We start from the raw sequence: 19,219 nt of genomic DNA, 5'->3' as shown, positions 1-19,219 counted from the left end.
AAGCGTTCCTCTCACTTTCTCTCTATCATATTTGAGCCAGACAGAGCATTTCTCTTCTCTCTTCCCTTCCCTTGCTCATGAAGTTGAGGCAGAGGATCCATCTAATTTTTTTCCCTCCCTCATGGGGCACCAGGGAAAGAACATTTCCAAATCTTCTCCCTCACCCTTTTCTCTCCTTCAGCCTCCATGACACATTCTTTCCTGCCTCAGGCTGGGAGAAGGCAGTACAAATTCTTTTTACATGCCCCTCCCTTGAGGGGGGCCAAGAAGTGGTCAGTTTTTCATGTTTTGCTTCTCCTTTCTTAGTTGGAAATGGAGCAGAAAGGTAGTATTTTCTTCCCCGTGTTGTCTTTTACACTTTGATCTGGGGCTGTGACTTCCATTTTACTGAAGCTCTAAAGAGCATAGCGTGCTTAAAAAAACCTTGTTTTGCTGTATGCCCTATTGGGGCTTCAATAGAGAAGAAACCCTGGAGTATCCATACTTCAGATGGATAATATTTGGGCCCAGCACCTGCTAAGGAACCACCTCTTCCTGCTTCTAAGCATTTGGTAAGTTTGCAGTCCGAAAAAATGCCAGTGTTAAGATTCAGGAATTTAATTCCCATCTTTGTCTACTACTGTCACCCCCACCAGGAACAATCAACTAAAATAAAATATACTCAGTTCATACTCTTATATGAAAACAGTTAAGCACTGCTTCCATAATTAACTAAACATGTAGCAATAAAGCTGAGCTTATTTAATTGAGGTGATGTTAGTTGCTGATAAAGATGGGGTAAGATGATATGCTTCTTCATATATGCAGATGTGTTGGAGGAGGATGAGGAAGAATCTGACAGAGAGCTGGAACGACAGAATATTGAAGAGCTGTATGACTTTGTGAGGCACACACATCAGCAGGAAGTCCAGTTTTTGTGGGAGGACGTACAGCATTCTGCATTGATTCCTGTACTGAGGCCCTATCAAAGTGAGGCTGTGAACTGGATGTTGCAACGGGAGAATTTCAGAAACAACCCTACCAATGGCAAGTACATGGCTGTGGACAACAAATGCACATCTTGATTATAACGCTACTCAAAACAAATTAACAATACAGTATCAAAAAGGATTGAATATGAACTAGCACAATTTTATGAGAATAGTCTCCTTGATAATTTAGTAATTGGAAGCTTTGCTTTTATTATTAATAAAAATTGTATTTGAGGCAACTAGTTAAGTTATTTTTGTGTGTGTTTTTTTTTTTTAATTGTGAGCTGTTTTCATGCTGGTCTAGAACTTAATATAGACATTGTCAACCTGGATACGTTGCATTTTACTATTGTTTCAAAATATAACATTTCACAAAATAAAGTAGTCTTATAATTGAAGTATTTAAGTTTGAAAAATAGCTACTGTCAATGATCAGTAGTCACGCTTCAGAATATTTTGGGCTATACACTGAATTTCCCTACCATTGTTCATTACTTACTATGTCTTTTGGAGCAGCCTTGGCATTGATTCTGCATTGCTGTGGATGTGTTATGATCAACAAGAAGCCAGAGTTTTAGACTAAGGATTATATATTATTACAGTATATTGTTCTGGTGACCCAGGGAACAATTGACCAAGCTGGTTGACCCTACCGCTCTGAAGATACTTTTTCAAGTGCTGGTCACTATGCATATTGCCTATATGAGTGTACATGTGCGCCATATGGCCGAGTCCAGAAATTCTAACAAACCGTGCTCATTGGCTCTCACGTGTGGAGTAGTTCTATTTGTGCTCCAGACTGAAGACATAAGAAGCAATGCAGGCTAACGCCTTTGCGGTTCCTTCTTACTGCTGCATGGCCTGAGTTGGAACCCCGTGTCTGCAGATTTCTCCAACTTTTCTCTTCGATAGCTTGTAAATAAGTATTGTAAATAGTTTTATAGTTTTTATATTAGTATAGGTAGTATAGCTTGTTCTTTCCCCCCATACTGGGGACTCCCTCCTTGCAGTCTGGGACTATGCCCAGAGTCCTGGGGATTCAAGAGCTGCGTGTCCTGCCCTCACTACTTCTCCATGAGTGATGATCACCAATGCTGTCTCTGCAGCATTATGCTTCGCACCCAAGGAGTAAAGTGCAGCATCTCACTTGTTTCCACCATGAACACGTGAAGCTCATGAACTTTGATTAAGGAAACACCTTATGAAGAAGGCTATGAGACATCACTATGATCTGGGTCAAGGAGATGCCTGTGTATATCAGTCCCATCAAATGAGTAGTGCCCCTCCAAGCACAAGCTTAGGAATGGAATCTATGGTTGCTAAGCCAAGGAATCTTCTTTCCAGACTTCCCAGGAGAGTAGGGGGCACTCTCATGGTCGCAAGGATATGTTCATAAATGAAGAGATCCCTCCCTAACCCTACCCAAGACGGGAGAGCCTCACACGTGGATGCTGTGGTGCCAGGACCACTAAAAACCCTCAGACTGAAAGGTAGCACACACAAGAAAAAGAATCTGTTGGTTCCATCCGTGGCTCCTGCTCTGAAACACAAGGACCAACAACTGCCAGCTCCATCCAAACGTGCTGGACCTGACTTTTCATTGGTCCCAAGGGTGAAACTGGAGGATGAAACTGCTTTTATGACACAAGAACCATCCCCTCTCCAGCCGTCAGACAGGAATCATAGAATATCAGGGTTGGAAGGGACCTCAGGAGGTCATCTAGTCCAACCCCCTGCTCAAAGCAGGACCAATCCCCAACTAAATCATCCCAGACAGGGCTTTGTCGAGCCTGACCTTAAAAACTTCTAAGGAAGGAGATTCTACCACCTCCCTAGGTAACGCATTCCAGTGTTTCACCATTCTCCTAGTGAAAAAGTTTTTCCTAATATCCAACCTAAACCTCCCCCACTGCAACTTGAGACAATTACTCCTCGTTCTGTCATCTGCTACCACTGAGAACAGTCTAGATCCATCCTCTTTGGAACCCCCTTTCAGGTAGTTGAAAGCAGCTATCAAATCCCCCCTCATTCTTCTGTTCTGCAGACTAAACAATCCCAGTTCCCTCAGCCTCTCCTCACAAGTCATGTGTTCCAGTCCCCTAATCATTTTTGTTGCCCTCCGCTGGACATTTTCCAATTTTTCCACATCCTTCTTGTAGTGTGGGGCCCAAAACTGGACACAGTCCTACAGATGAGGCCTCACCAATGTTGAATAGAGGGTAACGATCACGTCCCTCGATCTGCTGGCAGTGCCCCTACTTATACATCCCAAAATGCCATTGGCCTTCTTGGCAACAAGGGCACGCTGTTGACTCATATCCAGCTTCTCATCCACTGTAACCCCTTGGTCCTTTTCTGCAGAACTGCTGCCGAGCCATTCGGTCCCTAGTCTGTAGCGGTGCATGGGATTCTTCCATCCTAAGTGCAGGACTCTGCACTTGTCCTTGTTGAACCTCATCAGATTTCTTTTGGCCCAATCCTCTAATTTGTCTAGGTCCCTCTGTATCCTATCCCTACCCTCCAGCATATCTACCTCTCCTCCCAGTTTAGTGTCATCTGCAAACTTTCTGAGGGTGCAATCCACACCATCTTCCAGATCATTTATGAAGATATTGAACAAAACCGGCCCTAGGACTGACCCTTGGGGCACTCTGCTTGATACCGGCTGCTAACTAGACATGGAGCTATTGATCACTACCCGTTGAGTCCGACAATCTAGCCAGCTTTCTATCCACCTTACAGTCCATTCATTCAGCCCATACTTCTTTAACTTGCTGGCAAGAATACTGTGGGAGACTGTGTCAAAAGCTTTGCTAAAGTCAAGGAACAACACGTCCACCGCTTTCCCCTCATCCACAGAGCCAGTTATCTCGTCATAAAAGGCAATTAGATTATTCAGGCATGACTTGCCCTTGGTGAATCCATGCTGACTGTTCCTGATCACTTTCCTCTCCTCTAAGTGCTTCAGAATTGATTCCTTGAGGACCTGCTCCATGATTTTTCCAGGGACTGAGGTGAGGCTGACTGGCCTGTAGTTCCCAGGATTCTCCTCCTTCCCTTTTTTAAAGATGGGCATTACATTAGCCTTTTTCCAGTCATCCGGGACTTCCCCTGATCGCCATGAGTTTTCAAAGATAATGGCCCATGGCTCTGCAATCAGATCCGCCAACTCCTTTAGCACTCTCGGATGCAGCGCATCCGGCCCCATGGACTTGTGCTCGTCCAGCATTTCTAAATAGTCCCGAACCACTTCTTTCTCCACAGAGGGCTAGTCACCTTCTCCCCATGCTGTGCTGCCCAGTGCAGTAGCCTGGGAGCTGACCTTGTTCTTGAAGACAGAGGCAAAAAAAGCATTGAGTACATTAGCTTTTTCCACATCCGCTGTCATTAGGTTGCCTCCCTCATTCAGTAAGGGGCCCACACTTCCCTTGACTTCCTTCTTGTTGCTAACGTACCTGAAGAAACCCTTCTTGTTGCTCTTAACATCCCTTGCTAGTTGCAACTCCAGGTGTGATTTGGCCTTCCTGATTTCACTCCTGCATGCCCGAGCAATATTTTTATACTCTTCCCTGGTCATGCATGCATGCATCCTCTAATATTGTTGGCCCCATGAATGGAGAGAGAACAGTTCTCAGATGCAGATGAATCAGACACCCTGGATGGTCTCTTTTCTCCTCAGAGAGAGCTGAGCTTTGATAGGCAGTCAAGGAGTTCTGGATGCCATCCTCCCAGATATGACTTCCCCAAGCACTGCTGGCACCTGATTTAGTGGGGCCCCCACATCCAGTCGATTCCTCCGTTTGTCCTTATTGTGGCCTGTGGGACTCCCAAGGAAAACACCCCAGATCCGTTCATGTGTCATACCACACTTCTCCTACTTGGCATCTACCAGATCATCAGAGTATGAGGAGAACGACATTGATCCAGATCTGCAGGTGCTGATGGGAATCTCATCTTCATTTCTGGAAGAAACTGTCACTCCATCCTCACTCTCTCTGCCAAGTGACGATAGGCAGTACCAGGAGCTACTTCAGAGGATAGCCAATGACCTCCAAATATCAGTGGAGGAGGTCCAGGACTTCCAGTACCGGCTATTCTGTAGCCTACAGGTCCAAGCAAGGTGGTGCTCCTGATTAATGAGGCCATCATGGAGTCAGCAAGGGTGGCTTGATGCACCCCAGTCTAATGGGCCCCCATGCCTAAGAGGGCTCAGAGATGCTATTTCATCTCTGCCAAAGTGGTTGAATTTCTTTTCTCCCATCCATCACCCAACTTCCCAGTGGTACAGTCAGCCATGGAGAGAGTAAGATCACAGCATTCCAAGACCACCGTGGCTGACAAGGGCTAAAGGAGGTTAGATTTCTTGGAAAGAAAGGTCTTTTCCTCTATGAGCGTGCCATTCCATATCAGTACCTACCAGGCTTTGTTAGCAAAATATTATTTTAAAAATTACGCCAGGCTGGCTGACTTTAAGGACAAGTTTCCCCCTGAAGACAGAGCCCAATTTCAGTCCTTCGTAGAGGAGGGCAAATGAGCGGCAAAGACATCCAGTCAAGCTGCAATGGCTTAGTCACTGGCATAGTTATAAGGTGTGTGTCTTGGTTTCACCCTTTGGGGCTTCCAGGGCAGTCCAGAATACCATACAGGATTTGCCTTTCAACAAGTTGAACCGTTCAGTAAGAAAAAGGATGAGTTCCTTCACTCATTGAAAGACTAGAGGTTGACTGTACACTTCCTGGGAATTGACCCCCTGGGCCCAAGGAGAAAACACCAGAGGCAGGTGTATAGGTCAAGGCCATATCCTCCACAGACGTTCTGCTGTCAGTAGGTGGACTCCTTCCTACAGCAAGGGGCGACAGAACAAGTCTCACTACAGTATCAAGGGAGAGGATTCTATTCCCCTTATTCCTCAGTCCGCCCCCCCCCCCCCAAAAGAAAAAAAAAGGAAGACGGAGACCCATTCTGGATCTTTGATTTGGGCACTCTGTATCAGGACTTGAAGGAACTAGAGTAATATTAAATGGTCAGACATCGTACCAACCATTGGAGTCCTGGACTGGTGCTGCGTGACTAGTGTTGAATCCCTAATCAAACAGGCACAATTTCCTTGGGTTGATCACCTTGTATGTATGGATGCTATGTGAGTCTACAAAGCCATATTTTATGGACAGTGGAAAACAAAAACGTGTATGCTGAGAGGCCAATGAAAATGATGTAAGGACATTCTCAGAACTCACCTACAAGCTGTCAAAGTTGATCCGAACACACATGGGAAGCTGCTGCTGCTGGTTAATCAGGATGGCAGCGGACCTGCTGGTCTGCAGTTAAAGCCATCGAGAATATCACCACAGAAAAAGCCAAAGAGAAGCATCAGTGAAGAAAGCAGGCTGTGGCAAAAACATGTGGTCAGACATGTGCAGATGCATCTGCGCATCACTCATCAGTTTACATTCGCACAAGGTGCACTGAAACAAACTAAATTTCCCATGTTGCCTATGATGGGAAACGCCTGCATCCAGCTGAGTCCCCCCTCATAAATGTCAGAGGATTTAGAGGTCTTGGTTTTCAGACCCCTCTGCTACCACGACCTTTATCCATTCCCACTCATCCACTAAAGGCTACTTCTGACGCTTCAGCCGAGATCAACCCACTGCTATTGATGCCACCCACCTTTTACCTCCCCTTATCTTTTGGGGCCATCTCTCACTTTTCACCCACAATTGGGACTCCTAATATGACACACAGTTGGGTCTTAGAAATTATCCACCAAGGATAGTTCATAGAGTTTCTCTTCCCCAGAAACTCCCTTCCCAGTCCCCCTTCAAGGACCACTTTCATGAGGTTATTTTTCAACAAAAGGTGGACTCCCTCCTCCTCCGAAGGGCAATAGACCGAGTGTCACCTTCGTAACGAGAGAGAGAGAGAGTTCTAGTCCCCTTATTTTTTAGTCCTCAAAAAAAGATGGAGCAGGGAGACCCATTCTGGACCTTTATAACTGAACATCTTCAAAAATCAAAATTTAGGATGGTTACACTAGCATGAATAATCCCCTCCCAGGGGATGTGGTTCGTGGCTTTCCACATGGACACTTATTTTCGTGCAGATATTAATCTGTCCCACAAAAAGTTCCTTCAGTTTTTAGTGGGTCGGGAACATTTCCAGTTCAGAACCCTTCCCCTTAGATATTCTATAGCACCCGGAGTATTCACTAAGGTCTTCTCTGTGGTGGCAGCCCAAATGAGATGTTGGCGTTAAACAGTTTTCCCATATCTCAATGACTGACTCCTAATAGGTTGCTCCAGCTATGAGGTTAGATTGTTCCTTCTCAAAGTTGCCAATCTTCTAGCAGTACTAGGTGTCTGTGTGAACAAAGAAAAGTCCATTTTAACACACCCACACAGATGATAAACTTTATGGGAGCAAGAGCGTTTCTCCCTGTGGAAAGATTTTGGTTAATGAGCAATCTGATAGGCACATCTTGACCAGAGTCCTCAGTCTGTAAGTAATCTGTGCTTTCTCTTCTAGGCCACATGACCTTGTGAACTTGTGATATCATTTGCCAGGCTTCCTGTACACTGTCTACAGGCCTGACTCCGGTAAATCTACTAACTGGGCATGGATCACATCAACACCAGAGTGACTGTTCCCACTATCGCTTCTTTTACCTGCTGGTTGAACCTGGATCGAATAAGAGTAGATGTCCCCTTCATCACTCTTGCCCCCTCTGTCACCATCATAACAGATGGCTCCCTTATGGGTTGGGATGCTCACCTGAACAATCATGCCATACAAGTTATCTGGATCCACAGGAGGCCAGACTGCACATCAGTCTACTGGAATTGAGGGCAGTCTGCCTAGCATGCAGGTCTGGTCTTCCACTCATTCATTCTTTCCATGCCCAAGTAACGTCAGACAATGTCACCACACAGCCTTTTACATAACAGGGCAGAGCAAGATATCTTTCCCTTGGGAACATTCTCCATTTCCCACCTGTCCATGAAGGTTGCTATTACCTGAGCCGAATAAGATGGAAGCCGTCATGGCAGACCCACCATGTACTGTTTGCACAAGGGAAAGGTCTTCCTTCGCTTCCATCCAAATTCCTCCCCAAAGTTATTTCTGAGTTCCATGACAACCAAACTACCTACTTACTTGTTTTCTTCCTGAAACCCCATGCCGCTGCTGAAGAGAGAAGACTTTATTCCCTCCATGTCAGATGTGCCTTGGTTTTCTAGCTGCAGAGGACCAAATCGATGAGAAAATCATTAAGGTTATTTTATTGCCATAGCAGAAAGGTTGTGAGAACAAGTTATATCCTCTGAGTATCTAAATGGACTTCTGGGCACATCACTGTGAGCTATCAGTTAGTACATATACCTCCCACCATGAGAGCACAAGGTGCCTCTTCAGCAGTGGTGCCCAAACTTTTCCTGTTACCCCTCCTCTCCAGTTATGGAATCTGTCCGTGGTGTGCTCTCTCTTACTGCACAGTTGGCTCAGCAGAGGAGCTTGGGTTGAAAGCAGAGATGGGAAAAGAATTAGGTATGGAGGAAGAGCTGGGACTAGAGGCGGAGCAGGAATGAGGGCAGAGCTGGGCTGCGGTTGGAGCAGGTGGCAGAGTGGATCTGTGGTTGGGGCCTGAACAGAGCAGGGGGCAGAGTGGAGCTATGGCTGGGGATGGAGCAGGGGATGGAGCGAAGCTATGGCTGGAGCTGCACCTGGGGGCAGAGTGGAGCTGCGGCTGGAGCTGGTTGGGGGTGGAGCAGGGCTGGGTGGCACTCCCTCCATACCCCACATGGGGGCTGGCCTGGGCCCCTCCGTACCCCCATAAGGAAGTATACCCCACAGTTTGGGGCCACTGCTCCCCAGCATCCCTGCCGGAAGTACCATTACTGGACATATGCAGAGTGGCTACCTAGAGTTCCAGGCACACATTCACAAAACATTACACGCTAGTGTAGTCCTGTGCTGCAGATGCAGTGCTGTGGGAACTTCAGTACTTCAAGCATCTTTGCTGCTCTGTCTCCCTCACCCCACTCCAGTCCCAATACAGGTTCTCAGTCACTTGTGTGGAACGCACATAGGGACGAGTACTTGAAGAAGAAATGGAGGTTACTTGTCTGTAATTGGAAGTTCTTTGAGATGTGTGGTCCCTATCTGAATTCCATTACCCACTGTCTGTCCCCTCTTGTTTGGATCCTACTGGATTTGCGGTAAGAAGAGGAACTAGAGAGGTATCAGCCTGCATTTCCTCTTACACCCTCAGTCTGGAGCATGAGGAGAACTACTGTGCATTTGCGGGTCAACAAACATTGCTTGTTAGAATTTCTGGACATGGGTTTATGGTGTGTGCACACGCTCACGTGTGCAGTACAGATAGGGACCACACATGTCAAAGAACTTCCAGTTATAGGCAACTAATTCCAGTTTTTGGTTCCTGTTTGCCTTTAAATGTCATAATAATGCTGTGCAGTTCTAAGCACTATGAAAAATCTTGTAATATTCATATGGTTTCCTTCTCTATAGAAAACACACTACACTTTCTATGGCGAGAGGTCATCACTCCAGATGGAGTAAAACTCTACTATAATCCATTTACTGGCTGGTGAGTTCTGATTTTGTAGAGGGAACACTGTTGTTCCTGGCAGCACCTAAACATGCCACTTTGTGAAAATTTTGTTAGAAACCTTCACATGAAGAGCATTGGATAAGTAATAACCGTGCCTTTTCAGTTAGTAAATGTAGAATAAGAGGTATAGGATGTTTAATATGAAAGAAGAAAATGTGAGGTGTGGCGGGGAGAAGACAGTTTGTAAATTGTAGGTTAATGTCATCAGTATATTTGCTGTAGGAACTTTTTTTCTTAATTCAAGTGTAATGGATTCATTCTTTTTTAATTAATTACTTGAAGGCTACAACCCTTCTATTTTGTGTTCCAAGTTTTTAAAGTTTACAGCAAAGAGACAATATAAACTTTCATTTTTCTATTGATCTTGGACAAGAAAATAGATTAATACAGTAACTAGTATTGCTTTAACAAATTATGAATTTTGTGGGAAGTAAATCTGTTTGTGTACTGTAGTGTATAGTTGCTTTATGCAGATTTTGTTCATCTTAACCTTTTGAAAATTATGTAAGTTATTGTTTTGTAATCTGTTTAAACATAGCCACCAAAGCAATTTTCTTTAACACAGGTGCATATTTCTCTCTATATATGTAGCTTGCAGAAATTATTCATTATCTCTGCTACTTTGAACACATACTACTCTTCTGGTCACACTAGTTTGTAACTTGTTAAGTTTTGTTTGGGTGTGTCTTTAATCTTTAGCATTATCCGTGAACACCCAGTTGCAGGGCCTCCGTGGCCTGGAGGAATCCTGGCAGATGAGATGGGTCTTGGAAAGACAGTAGAGGTACTGGCTCTTATTCTGACACACACCCGACGAGATGTTAAACAAGATGTGCTGACACTACCCGAGGTGAGAGAACTATGGTAGATTTTGGGAACAAACAAGGTACTTCTAATATGTGAGGCATGTTCCTGGTGTTTAGCTATCATTTTTTGTGTGGCAAAGTCTGTAATGAAAAGCTGTGCAAGTGAAAGAAATAGTCTTTGTCTGTTAGCACGTGGTCCTTGGTGATGTGAATAGGAGAACAGTACAAAATATTATGAGGAGCAATTTGTATTGTTTGTCATTGATGTGAATGAAGAACAAAGTCTCAGTTGTAGGCAAGTTACTTTATTAGCTTGCTTTTTAGAAAAAGGGATGGTAAAAGTGCAGAGATTCCAGGTAAAGTATATTTTAACTGCGGTAAAGAGTCCTGTGGCACCTTATAGGCTAACAGATGTATTGGAGCATAAGCTTTCGTGGGTGAATACCCACTTTGTCAGATGCATGTAGTGGATATTTCCGGAGGCAGGTATAAATATGTAAGCAAGAATCAGGCTAGGGATAATGAGGTTAGTTCAATCAGGGAGGATGAGGCTCTCTTCTAGCAGTTGAGGTGTGAACGCCAAGGGAGGAGAAACTGCTTTTGTAGTTGGCTAGTCAGTCACAGTCTTTGTTTAATCGTGAGCTGATGGTGTCAAATTTGCAAGTGAACTGAAGCTCAGCAGTTTCTCTTTGAAGTCTGGTCCTGAAGTTTTTTTTTGCTGCAAGATGGCTACCTTTAAATCTGCTATTGTGCATCCAGGGAGATTTAAGTGTTGGAGAACTGTAGGAGAACACTTAAATCTCCCTGGATGCACAATAGCAGATTTAAAGGTAGCCATCTTGCAGCAAAAAAAACTTCAGGACCAGACTTCAAAGAGAAACTGCTGAGCTTCAGTTCACTTGCAAATTTGACACCATCAGCTCAGGATTAAACAAAGACTGTGACTGACTAGCCAACTACAAAAGCAGTTTCTCCTCCCTGGGCGTTCACACCTCAACTGCTAGAAGAGAGCCTCATCCTCCCTGATTGAACTAACCTCGTTATCCCTAGCCTGATTCTTGCTTACATATTTATGCTTGCCTCTGGAAATTTCCACGACATGCATCTGACGAAGTGGGTATTCACCCACGAAAGCTTATGCTCCAATACGTCTGTTAGTCTATAGAGTGCCACAGGACTCTGCCACTTTTACAAATCCAGACTAACACGGCTACCCCTCTGATATATTTTAACTGAGACTTATAACATAGAAAACGGATCAAATGTTGGCCAAATTTTGGTCAAATTAATGGGCCTGTAGTTTCCTGGGTCACTTTTTTCCCCCTTTCTTAAAAATAGGTATTATATTAGCAATTCTCTGGTCACAGGGTACAACCTCTTCATTAAAAATCCTTCCTATTAGGCTTGTCGTTTAGTGTGCCAATTCCTTTAATATTCTTGTATGGAGATTATCTGGGCCCTCCAATTTGATCCCATTAAGCTCTTTGGGTGTGACTTCCACCTCAGACATGGTAATTGCTACTTCCATATCCTCATTTCCATTAGCTACCTTACCGCTGATCCAAGCTCCTCATTATCCTTATTATATAAATAAGATAAAATAATATTAATATTATTAATATGAAATATTAATTTCATAAAAGTTCAAAATTATGTCACAGATATAAGTCATCCTACCGTTAATGAATGTTGTCTTTATTAGGGTAAATTGGTGAACTTCTTCGTTCCACCCCAGCCTACTGAAGGAAACAAAAAGAAAAAAGCAAAGAAAGTGGAGCTTAAGTCAAAGGAGAAAGTACAGTATCCCAGTAAGTATTCATGGAGAGACAAAACCTATATAAAACAGTTTGCTTATTGAGGTTGTATTGGCAATTTACTAGGAGCACAAGCGCTGCACCTGGTTTGTATGAAGGGAGCAGTTTACTGATGGCTTCATCTCTGATGCAGAGGTATAGTTTTCCTCAAGAATATAGCACTGCACTCTGGGAACTGTAATTGTCCTTACTAATAGATCCATTTTAAAGGTAAAACCAGTTGTGAGCTGCACTGTAGAACTCCATGCAGCACAGCTTTACCAGACCAGACCAAAATATTGTACTTGCATATCCCTGTTAATAAAAACAAGACTTCTTTGTTTCCACCCTTATATGTACTCCTTAGACAGTATTCAATATCTTGACTAAAAAGTAATGGTCTGCAAAACTAGCTTGAGTAGGACTGCTTACTCTGTTGTCGATCTTAGTTTTTTTTTTAACCTTTTAATTCACTTGCAAGCAATGCATTTACAGAGCTACATAAATACACTTTCTCCCATGTAACTTTTCATTTTATCTGAACCGTAGTTTCGTTCTGCATGTAGGCTTACGGGTGATGATATTGGCAGCTGTCAAGGAAATGAATGTGAAGAAGGGAGCTTCCATCGTTGCAATATTTAAGTATGTCAGTGCCATATATAGATATGACATACAGAGAAACCGACGTCTTCTCAAAAGAACTTTGGAAAAACTAATTGCAGAACAAGTAGTGGAACAGGTTAAAGGTCATGGTCTGGCTGGATCGTTCAAGTTGGGGAAGAATTACAAAGAACAAAAGAGGCATGAGAGAACCAAAAAACAGGTAAAACGAGCTGAAAGTATCAGTTGAGGCAGTCAAGTATCAGAGGGGTAGCTGTGTTAGTCTGGATCTGTAAGGCAGTGGTTGTTAACCTGGGGTTAAGAACCATCATCCCCTGGGGGTTCGAGATGCCCTTTCTGGGGGTGCAAGACATGCCAGATTTTTTTTAGAGGTAAATCATCGAAAACACAAATTAAGACCAGGCACGGAAGTACAACTACTTTGTTTCATCAAACCTATGTATTTATTAACATTATACATTTTTTAACCATTACTGTAATATACAAACAAAAAATATATCTAGGTTTAAAGAACTGACCTACTTCAATAATTTTGGTAGGGGGTGCGAGAACATAGTTTGAGAACCAAAGGGGTGTAGGCTGCAGTAAAGGTTAAGAACCACTGAATTAAGGCAAATGTTGCATGAAGCTGTTCTATTTTTGCCAGTTATATGCTGCCAGAGTGATGCTATTTAAAGGGCTCCCCATTAATGCTTGCTTGATGGTACTGACTTTTAAACAAAAACCAAAAACCTGAAGCGTTTGTTTTGAAAACAGAAATAAAGAATTATAATATGTAGACTGTACCAAAAAGAAAAACAAAAATAAAACCCAAAGTAGGTCAAATTTTGAGGTTAAAATCTTTCACTATGTCCTTTATAAAGTTTTGAAGCTCTTGCTGTAAGGGTTGGCAGATGTTACAGTTTTATGACCAGGAGGTTTATGAAACACTTTGAAAAATCCTAAATTAATATTAAGTACTTGGTCCCCAAAACCCAGCCCAAACCAGAAGATATATGTTATGTTAACAGTTTACTCCCGAGATGGCTATACTTTCCTCATCAAAGAGGGAAAAAATAAAATTTTAACTGACAATTTAACTTTATTTTTTAGACAACAAGGAGTCCTGGAAGGATTCAGAAGACATCTTTGCCTAATGCTAAAACTCAAACCAAAGAATCAGCAAGTAGGGTCACATCTTCAGAAAAAGTCAAACCACCCCGGCTGGTGGACATTCCCGCAGAAGAGCATGACTACTGTACAACTAGTAAAAATAACAAAAAGTCTGAGACAGGCCAAAGGACCTGCATAAAAGAAGCAAATCTTCAGCCAAGAGTTATGGACTTGGAGTCTGCTGATTTGCAAGGCGATCTCATGTTCAGTGATTCCACCAGTCCTGTCCTCAGTGCATGTAAAAATACAGATGATGTAGAAGTCCTAAAGGACCAGTCCTCAGACTCCCAAGAATGTGCTGGCAGTGTCATACAGCATGCCAGTTCCATTTTTCCATTCAACACCTCTGACTATCGTTTTGAATGCATTTGTGGTGAGCTTGGCTTGGTTGACTGTAAGGCCCGTGTGCAGTGCCTGAAGTGCCACCTATGGCAGCATGCTGAATGTGTAAACTACAAAGAGGAAAACTTGAAGATTAAGCCCTTTTATTGTCCCCATTGCCTAGTAGCAATGAAACCAGTTTCTACAGGCGCCACTCTGATAATCTCTCCAAGTTCCATCTGCCATCAGTGGGTGGATGAGATCAACAGGCATGTGAGATCATCTTCCCTTCAAGTCCTGGTAAGATGATTTCATCTTATCTTCTCATACCTAGATTCACAGATTGGAAGAGGAAAACAAGCTTTCCTGTTTCATCAATTCCCAGTGGGTTTATAGAGTCATAGAGTTTAAGTTCAGAAGGGACCACCAGATCATTTAGTCTGACCTCGTGTACCTCCGGTACAGGCCACCAACACCACCTAGCATCTCTCCACTAAACTCAGTAACTGAAATTAGATCAACGTGTTACACAGCCCACAGAAGACTAGGCCATTATGTGTTACAGGGAGAGAATAGGAGTGACTGAGGTGCACCAATGCCCAAAGCCCCTGCAGTGGCAGCGAAATGATTACGTGAGATACACCCAGATAAATCCTGGCAGGTGACCCGCACCCACACACTGTAGAGGAAGGCAAAAAACCCCCAGTGTCACTGCCAATCTGACCTGGGGGAAAATTCCTTTCCAGCGTCCCATATAGTGATCAGTTATATCTTGTGCGTGTGAGGTAAGAACCAACCAGTTAAGCACCTGAATGAGAGAATGCTCAGTGCCACCTCATCCCATCCCGTGTCTCATGTCCAGCCATGGCCATCTCTGATGCTTCAAAAGAGGGAGACCAAAAATCACCGCAGAATACATTGGGAGGAGAGGGGAAATCCCTTCCTGACCCCTGCAGATGACTGGCTGAAACCCTAAAGTGTGAGCTTTTAGGAATATAAGACACAAACCAAATTTGGCAGAAGAGTGACCTTTGTGTCAGAGTTTTGTATTTCACCATCCATCTGAGAGTTCTCCCATATTTGGCCAAGTTATAAACTTCTGAAAAATCTCAATTTGCACATGCTTCGTGGAGGTTAGAGTTTGGCAGCTAAATTCTCCTAAGATTTTGTCTGCACTTAGCAATCTATCCCCTCACAGCTGCCACATACCAACCAGATCATATTTGCCCTGTCACCATAGAGTGACTAAACATGTTCTATCCTGGGGCCACAGAGGCTACGCAGGATTTTACCTGCAAATGCTCCTTCTGGTTGGCAGAGACTGTTGTGGCACAAGACACAGGAAATAAGATCAGGGAAACTGGAAACTATACATTGTTACAGTATCTGGTTAAATTCTAGGAGTATGGCATGTACGATCTGAAGTCTAACAATGTTAATATTTTAAAGTACTCAAAGTATACATAAGTTTTAAGTTTACAATATTTATTGCATTTTCCTGCAGATGTAACATTTTAACACTGTGAAATACATCCGTTACAAGCCTCAATTTATCTTATGAATTTAGGTTTTTTCCCCTTTCATCTACTGTATGCTTCACAGAAAGGATCACATTGAAAATGTTGAGGTAAAAGAGAGACAGATACACATTCTGTTGTAATAAATAATAAAGATACTTTTATTATAAGACTTCTGGTGGAAGGTCACTAAAGGAGATTTATGGACTTCGTTGGTGCTTTTGCCACCATCTTTCATGTTCATTCCATGTGTTTCATTGATTCTTTTTGGAGATTCCTTGGAAGATAGAAATAATAGTCTACTCAAGTTCACACTTTGTTCCTGTTCCTAAAGGTGTTTGACTGCATGTTTCTATCTTTGACTATTCTACCATGATATTCTGCTGTAGGAAAAAAGTGCATGTTTTAACAGTTGCTTCCATAATGTTGCTGCATGTTAAATCCATGTTAAAGTAGCTAAGCTCAAATACAGCTGTCATATGAAGTACAAAAATCCTTTTCTTCTCTGGGGGTGAGGGGGCAATCTATTGGGACACCCTATTTCCTTTCCATTGTATAATTTAATAATAATCTTGAGTGCAAATGTTCTTTGAGTGCTTGCTCATGTCTATTCCATGTTTAGGTGTGCATGCACAGTCTCCAGAGAATTTTTTTCCCTTAGTGGTATCTGTCGGGTTGGCTGTAGCACCCTCTTTTGCTGTGCGCTGGTAGAAGGGGCCCCGTTAGCTTCACACCCTCTAGTTCCTTCTTCCTGCCTATGATTGTCACTGGAACAGCTCCTCTTCTTTCGGCAAACTCTTGCTCAGTGGTCTTCGTTTAGTCCTTTTCTCTTGTTTCCCTATCCCAGCTCTTCAAGTTCACAGTTTGGACTGTTGTAGATTAGTTGTCTAGACCCTCCTCTGCCCCTGTTCCGAGAGGGGCAGCGTCAACTCTGCCTTGTAGGCAGGTTCCGTTGAGTCAAGTCCCAGACTATCCCATTGCTTTGGAGGGGCAATATGGTACCAGCAGGATTGCAGTACCATGTACCCCGGAAGCATTGGTTGTGGCCAGAGACCTGGCTTTTGGTGCCACTGTCACAGTCAGTACAGGACTCAGCGACATCAATACCAGGGAGCAGAAGGGAGCATGTGGCCCCAAGTGCCAGTTCAGTAGCAGCCTCCTCGGGTACCTTCTAGAGGGAAACCATCCCTGCTTGCCTCAATGCAGGTCTTTTCTCCCTGGCATCAACGTATACCACCCCTCCATGGTCCCCGGAGGAAGGTTTGTCATTGGGCTCGGAAGTTGAGTCATATTTCCGCTCGAGGAACCACAGCCAGTTCTCCACCCAGGCAGCCCTACCAGTCAGTGGACCCAGGTACAGGGGTACTGTCAAGCACTTGGGACAGTGGGCACTGGCCTATGTAGATGCAATGGCCTTTTTGGAACCTGTGGGGGTTTCTCCCTATGCAAGAGCCCTCTTTCAGATGCTCGAAATCCGTAGTCTCGGAATGAAGTGCCCCCATCCATATGACCGGCAGCCGACATGGACTCTGGTACCAAGCATCAGGACCTAGATTTATGGAACCCAATTGTTGCAGAAGGTGAGGAGGAGGACCTCTCTACTGGTGCAGAACTATTCTTCCTCCTCACCCGGATGAGGCAGTGTTTGAGGCATGTTTGTCCTCCTGCACAGTGACTTAGTAGTAGCTCACCAGGAGCTGTTGAAAAGAGTGGCCTCGAACCTTGGGCTGGAAGTGGAGGTAGAGTCCTTCCATAGCCTGGTTGATATCTTGTCTGCTGCAAGCCCATCGAAGGTGACCCTCCCTCTCAATGAGGCCATTATTGGACTGGTTAAAGCCTTGTGGCAAACTCTGTCCTCCTTGTCTCCCACCACAAAAGAAGTACTTTGTTCCAACCCCAGGCTGCGGGTACTTGTACTCTGATCCCCTCTGGGGTCCCGAGTGGTTTCAGCGGCCAATGAGAGAGATAGCAAGAAACGACCTCGAAAGCAAAAGATTCAGAGACTAGACCTTTGTGGTAGAAAGAGGGTCTACAGCTCCGCTTCTCCAACCAGCAGGCGTTGCTGGGGAGATAACGGTTTTAATGTTGGAGTCAATGATGAAGTTCAAGGATTCTCTTCTCCAGGAGTCCAGACAGGAGTTCTCCACTCTGGTGGAGGAAGGGAAGTCTGTGGGCAGAGCCTCCTGCAGGCTGCCCTGGATGCGGCAGATTCGGTGGCTAGATCCATGGTTTCTGCAGTGGTCATGAGCAGATGCTCATGGCTTCAGTCCTCGGATCTACCAATGGAGGTCCAACAATCCATTCAGGACCTGAAGGTACTTTGCTCTTCCCTGAGCAAATGGATGCGAAGCTTCACAGCCTGAAGGATTCCAGAGCCACCCTCAAGTCTCTAGGTCTATATGCACCAGCGCCTTCCAGGAAACTTCAAGCCTCAACAACTGGTCCACTTCCCAACTCCACCGCTGTGCCAGGACCTGTTTTAGAAGTGAAACAGGTTATAAAAACAGACATCCCACCCACTTTGGCCTTGCTAACAGGCCCTCACAGACACTCCGGAGGATCCAAGCAGAACTTTTGATGGGGAGTTCGAGTGCATTATGCCGGTTCCTGTACTGGATCCTGCCCCACTTTGGTTTTTGAACCATTGCTCTTGCTTCAGCCAGGCATGTTCCCATATCACCTTGGACTGCTGGGTAAGGAGTATGGTGGAGGAAGGTTACACTGTCCAGTTTATTTCCATTCCTCCCTCCCACACCCCTTTCACATCCCTCTTCAGGAACCCTTCTCACGAGCAACTTTTGGCCTAGGAGGTGCAAGCCCTCCTCTGGGTTTGGTCTGTGGAGGAGGTACCTCAGAGTTTGAAGGGAAAAGATTTTTGCACCTGTTTCCTAATGCTGAAGGCCAAAGGGGGTCTCGGATGCACCCTAAACCTGAGTTTCCTCAAGAGTTATCTGAAGAAACTGAATTTTTGCATGGTGTCCCTGGCCTCCATTATCCCCTCCTTGGATCCAAAGGACTGGTATGCTGCCTTCAACTTAAGACGCCTGTTTTCACACCTCCATTTTACGGGGCCACCAAAGATTTCTCAGGTTCATCATGAACTAGACCCACTACCAGTTCATAATCCTCCCCTTCGGCCTGTCAGCAGTCCATCAGGTATTCATTAAATGCACGGTGGTAGTGGCGGCTTTCCTCAGAAGGCGAGGTGTGCAAATCTACCCTTACCTCAATGACTTGCTGATCCAAGGCCGGTCTGAGGCCCAGGTGAGAGCCAGCATCCACCTGGTCCAAGCTACCTTCCAAGCACTGGGCCTGCTGATAAACAAGCAGAAGTCAACACTCATCCCTGTTCAGGGGATGGAGTTTATTGGTGGCGGTACTTGATTACACCCAGGCTAGAGCCTTCCTC

General features: G+C 44.4%; 1 protein-coding gene across 7 annotated transcripts in view; it reads left to right on the top strand.

The window, feature by feature from the left end:
• Window positions 1-19,219, top strand: part of SHPRH (SNF2 histone linker PHD RING helicase) — a 130,652-nt gene that overhangs the window by 27,135 nt on the left and 84,298 nt on the right. For 5 of the 7 annotated variants that reach the window (XM_043543081.1, XM_043543083.1, XM_043543082.1 and 2 more), the window contains exons 4-10: window positions 808-1,026; window positions 9,498-9,576; window positions 10,300-10,450; window positions 12,109-12,214; window positions 12,766-13,022; window positions 13,913-14,593; window positions 15,861-15,920. In XM_043543081.1, the coding sequence (XP_043399016.1) occupies window positions 808-1,026; window positions 9,498-9,576; window positions 10,300-10,450; window positions 12,109-12,214; window positions 12,766-13,022; window positions 13,913-14,593; window positions 15,861-15,920 (1,553 nt within the window). The remainder of the gene's footprint in view (window positions 1-807; window positions 1,027-9,497; window positions 9,577-10,299; window positions 10,451-12,108; window positions 12,215-12,765; window positions 13,023-13,912; window positions 14,594-15,860; window positions 15,921-19,219) is intronic. The other 2 variants (XM_007056264.4, XM_043543085.1) reach the window with 1 other exon arrangement.

The sequence above is a fragment of the Chelonia mydas genome, chromosome 3 (assembly GCF_015237465.2).
Source record: "Chelonia mydas isolate rCheMyd1 chromosome 3, rCheMyd1.pri.v2, whole genome shotgun sequence".
Taxonomy (NCBI): domain Eukaryota; kingdom Metazoa; phylum Chordata; order Testudines; family Cheloniidae; genus Chelonia; species Chelonia mydas.
Note: the sequence above shows the minus strand (reverse complement) of the source record. Positions and strands in the feature narration are given on the sequence as shown.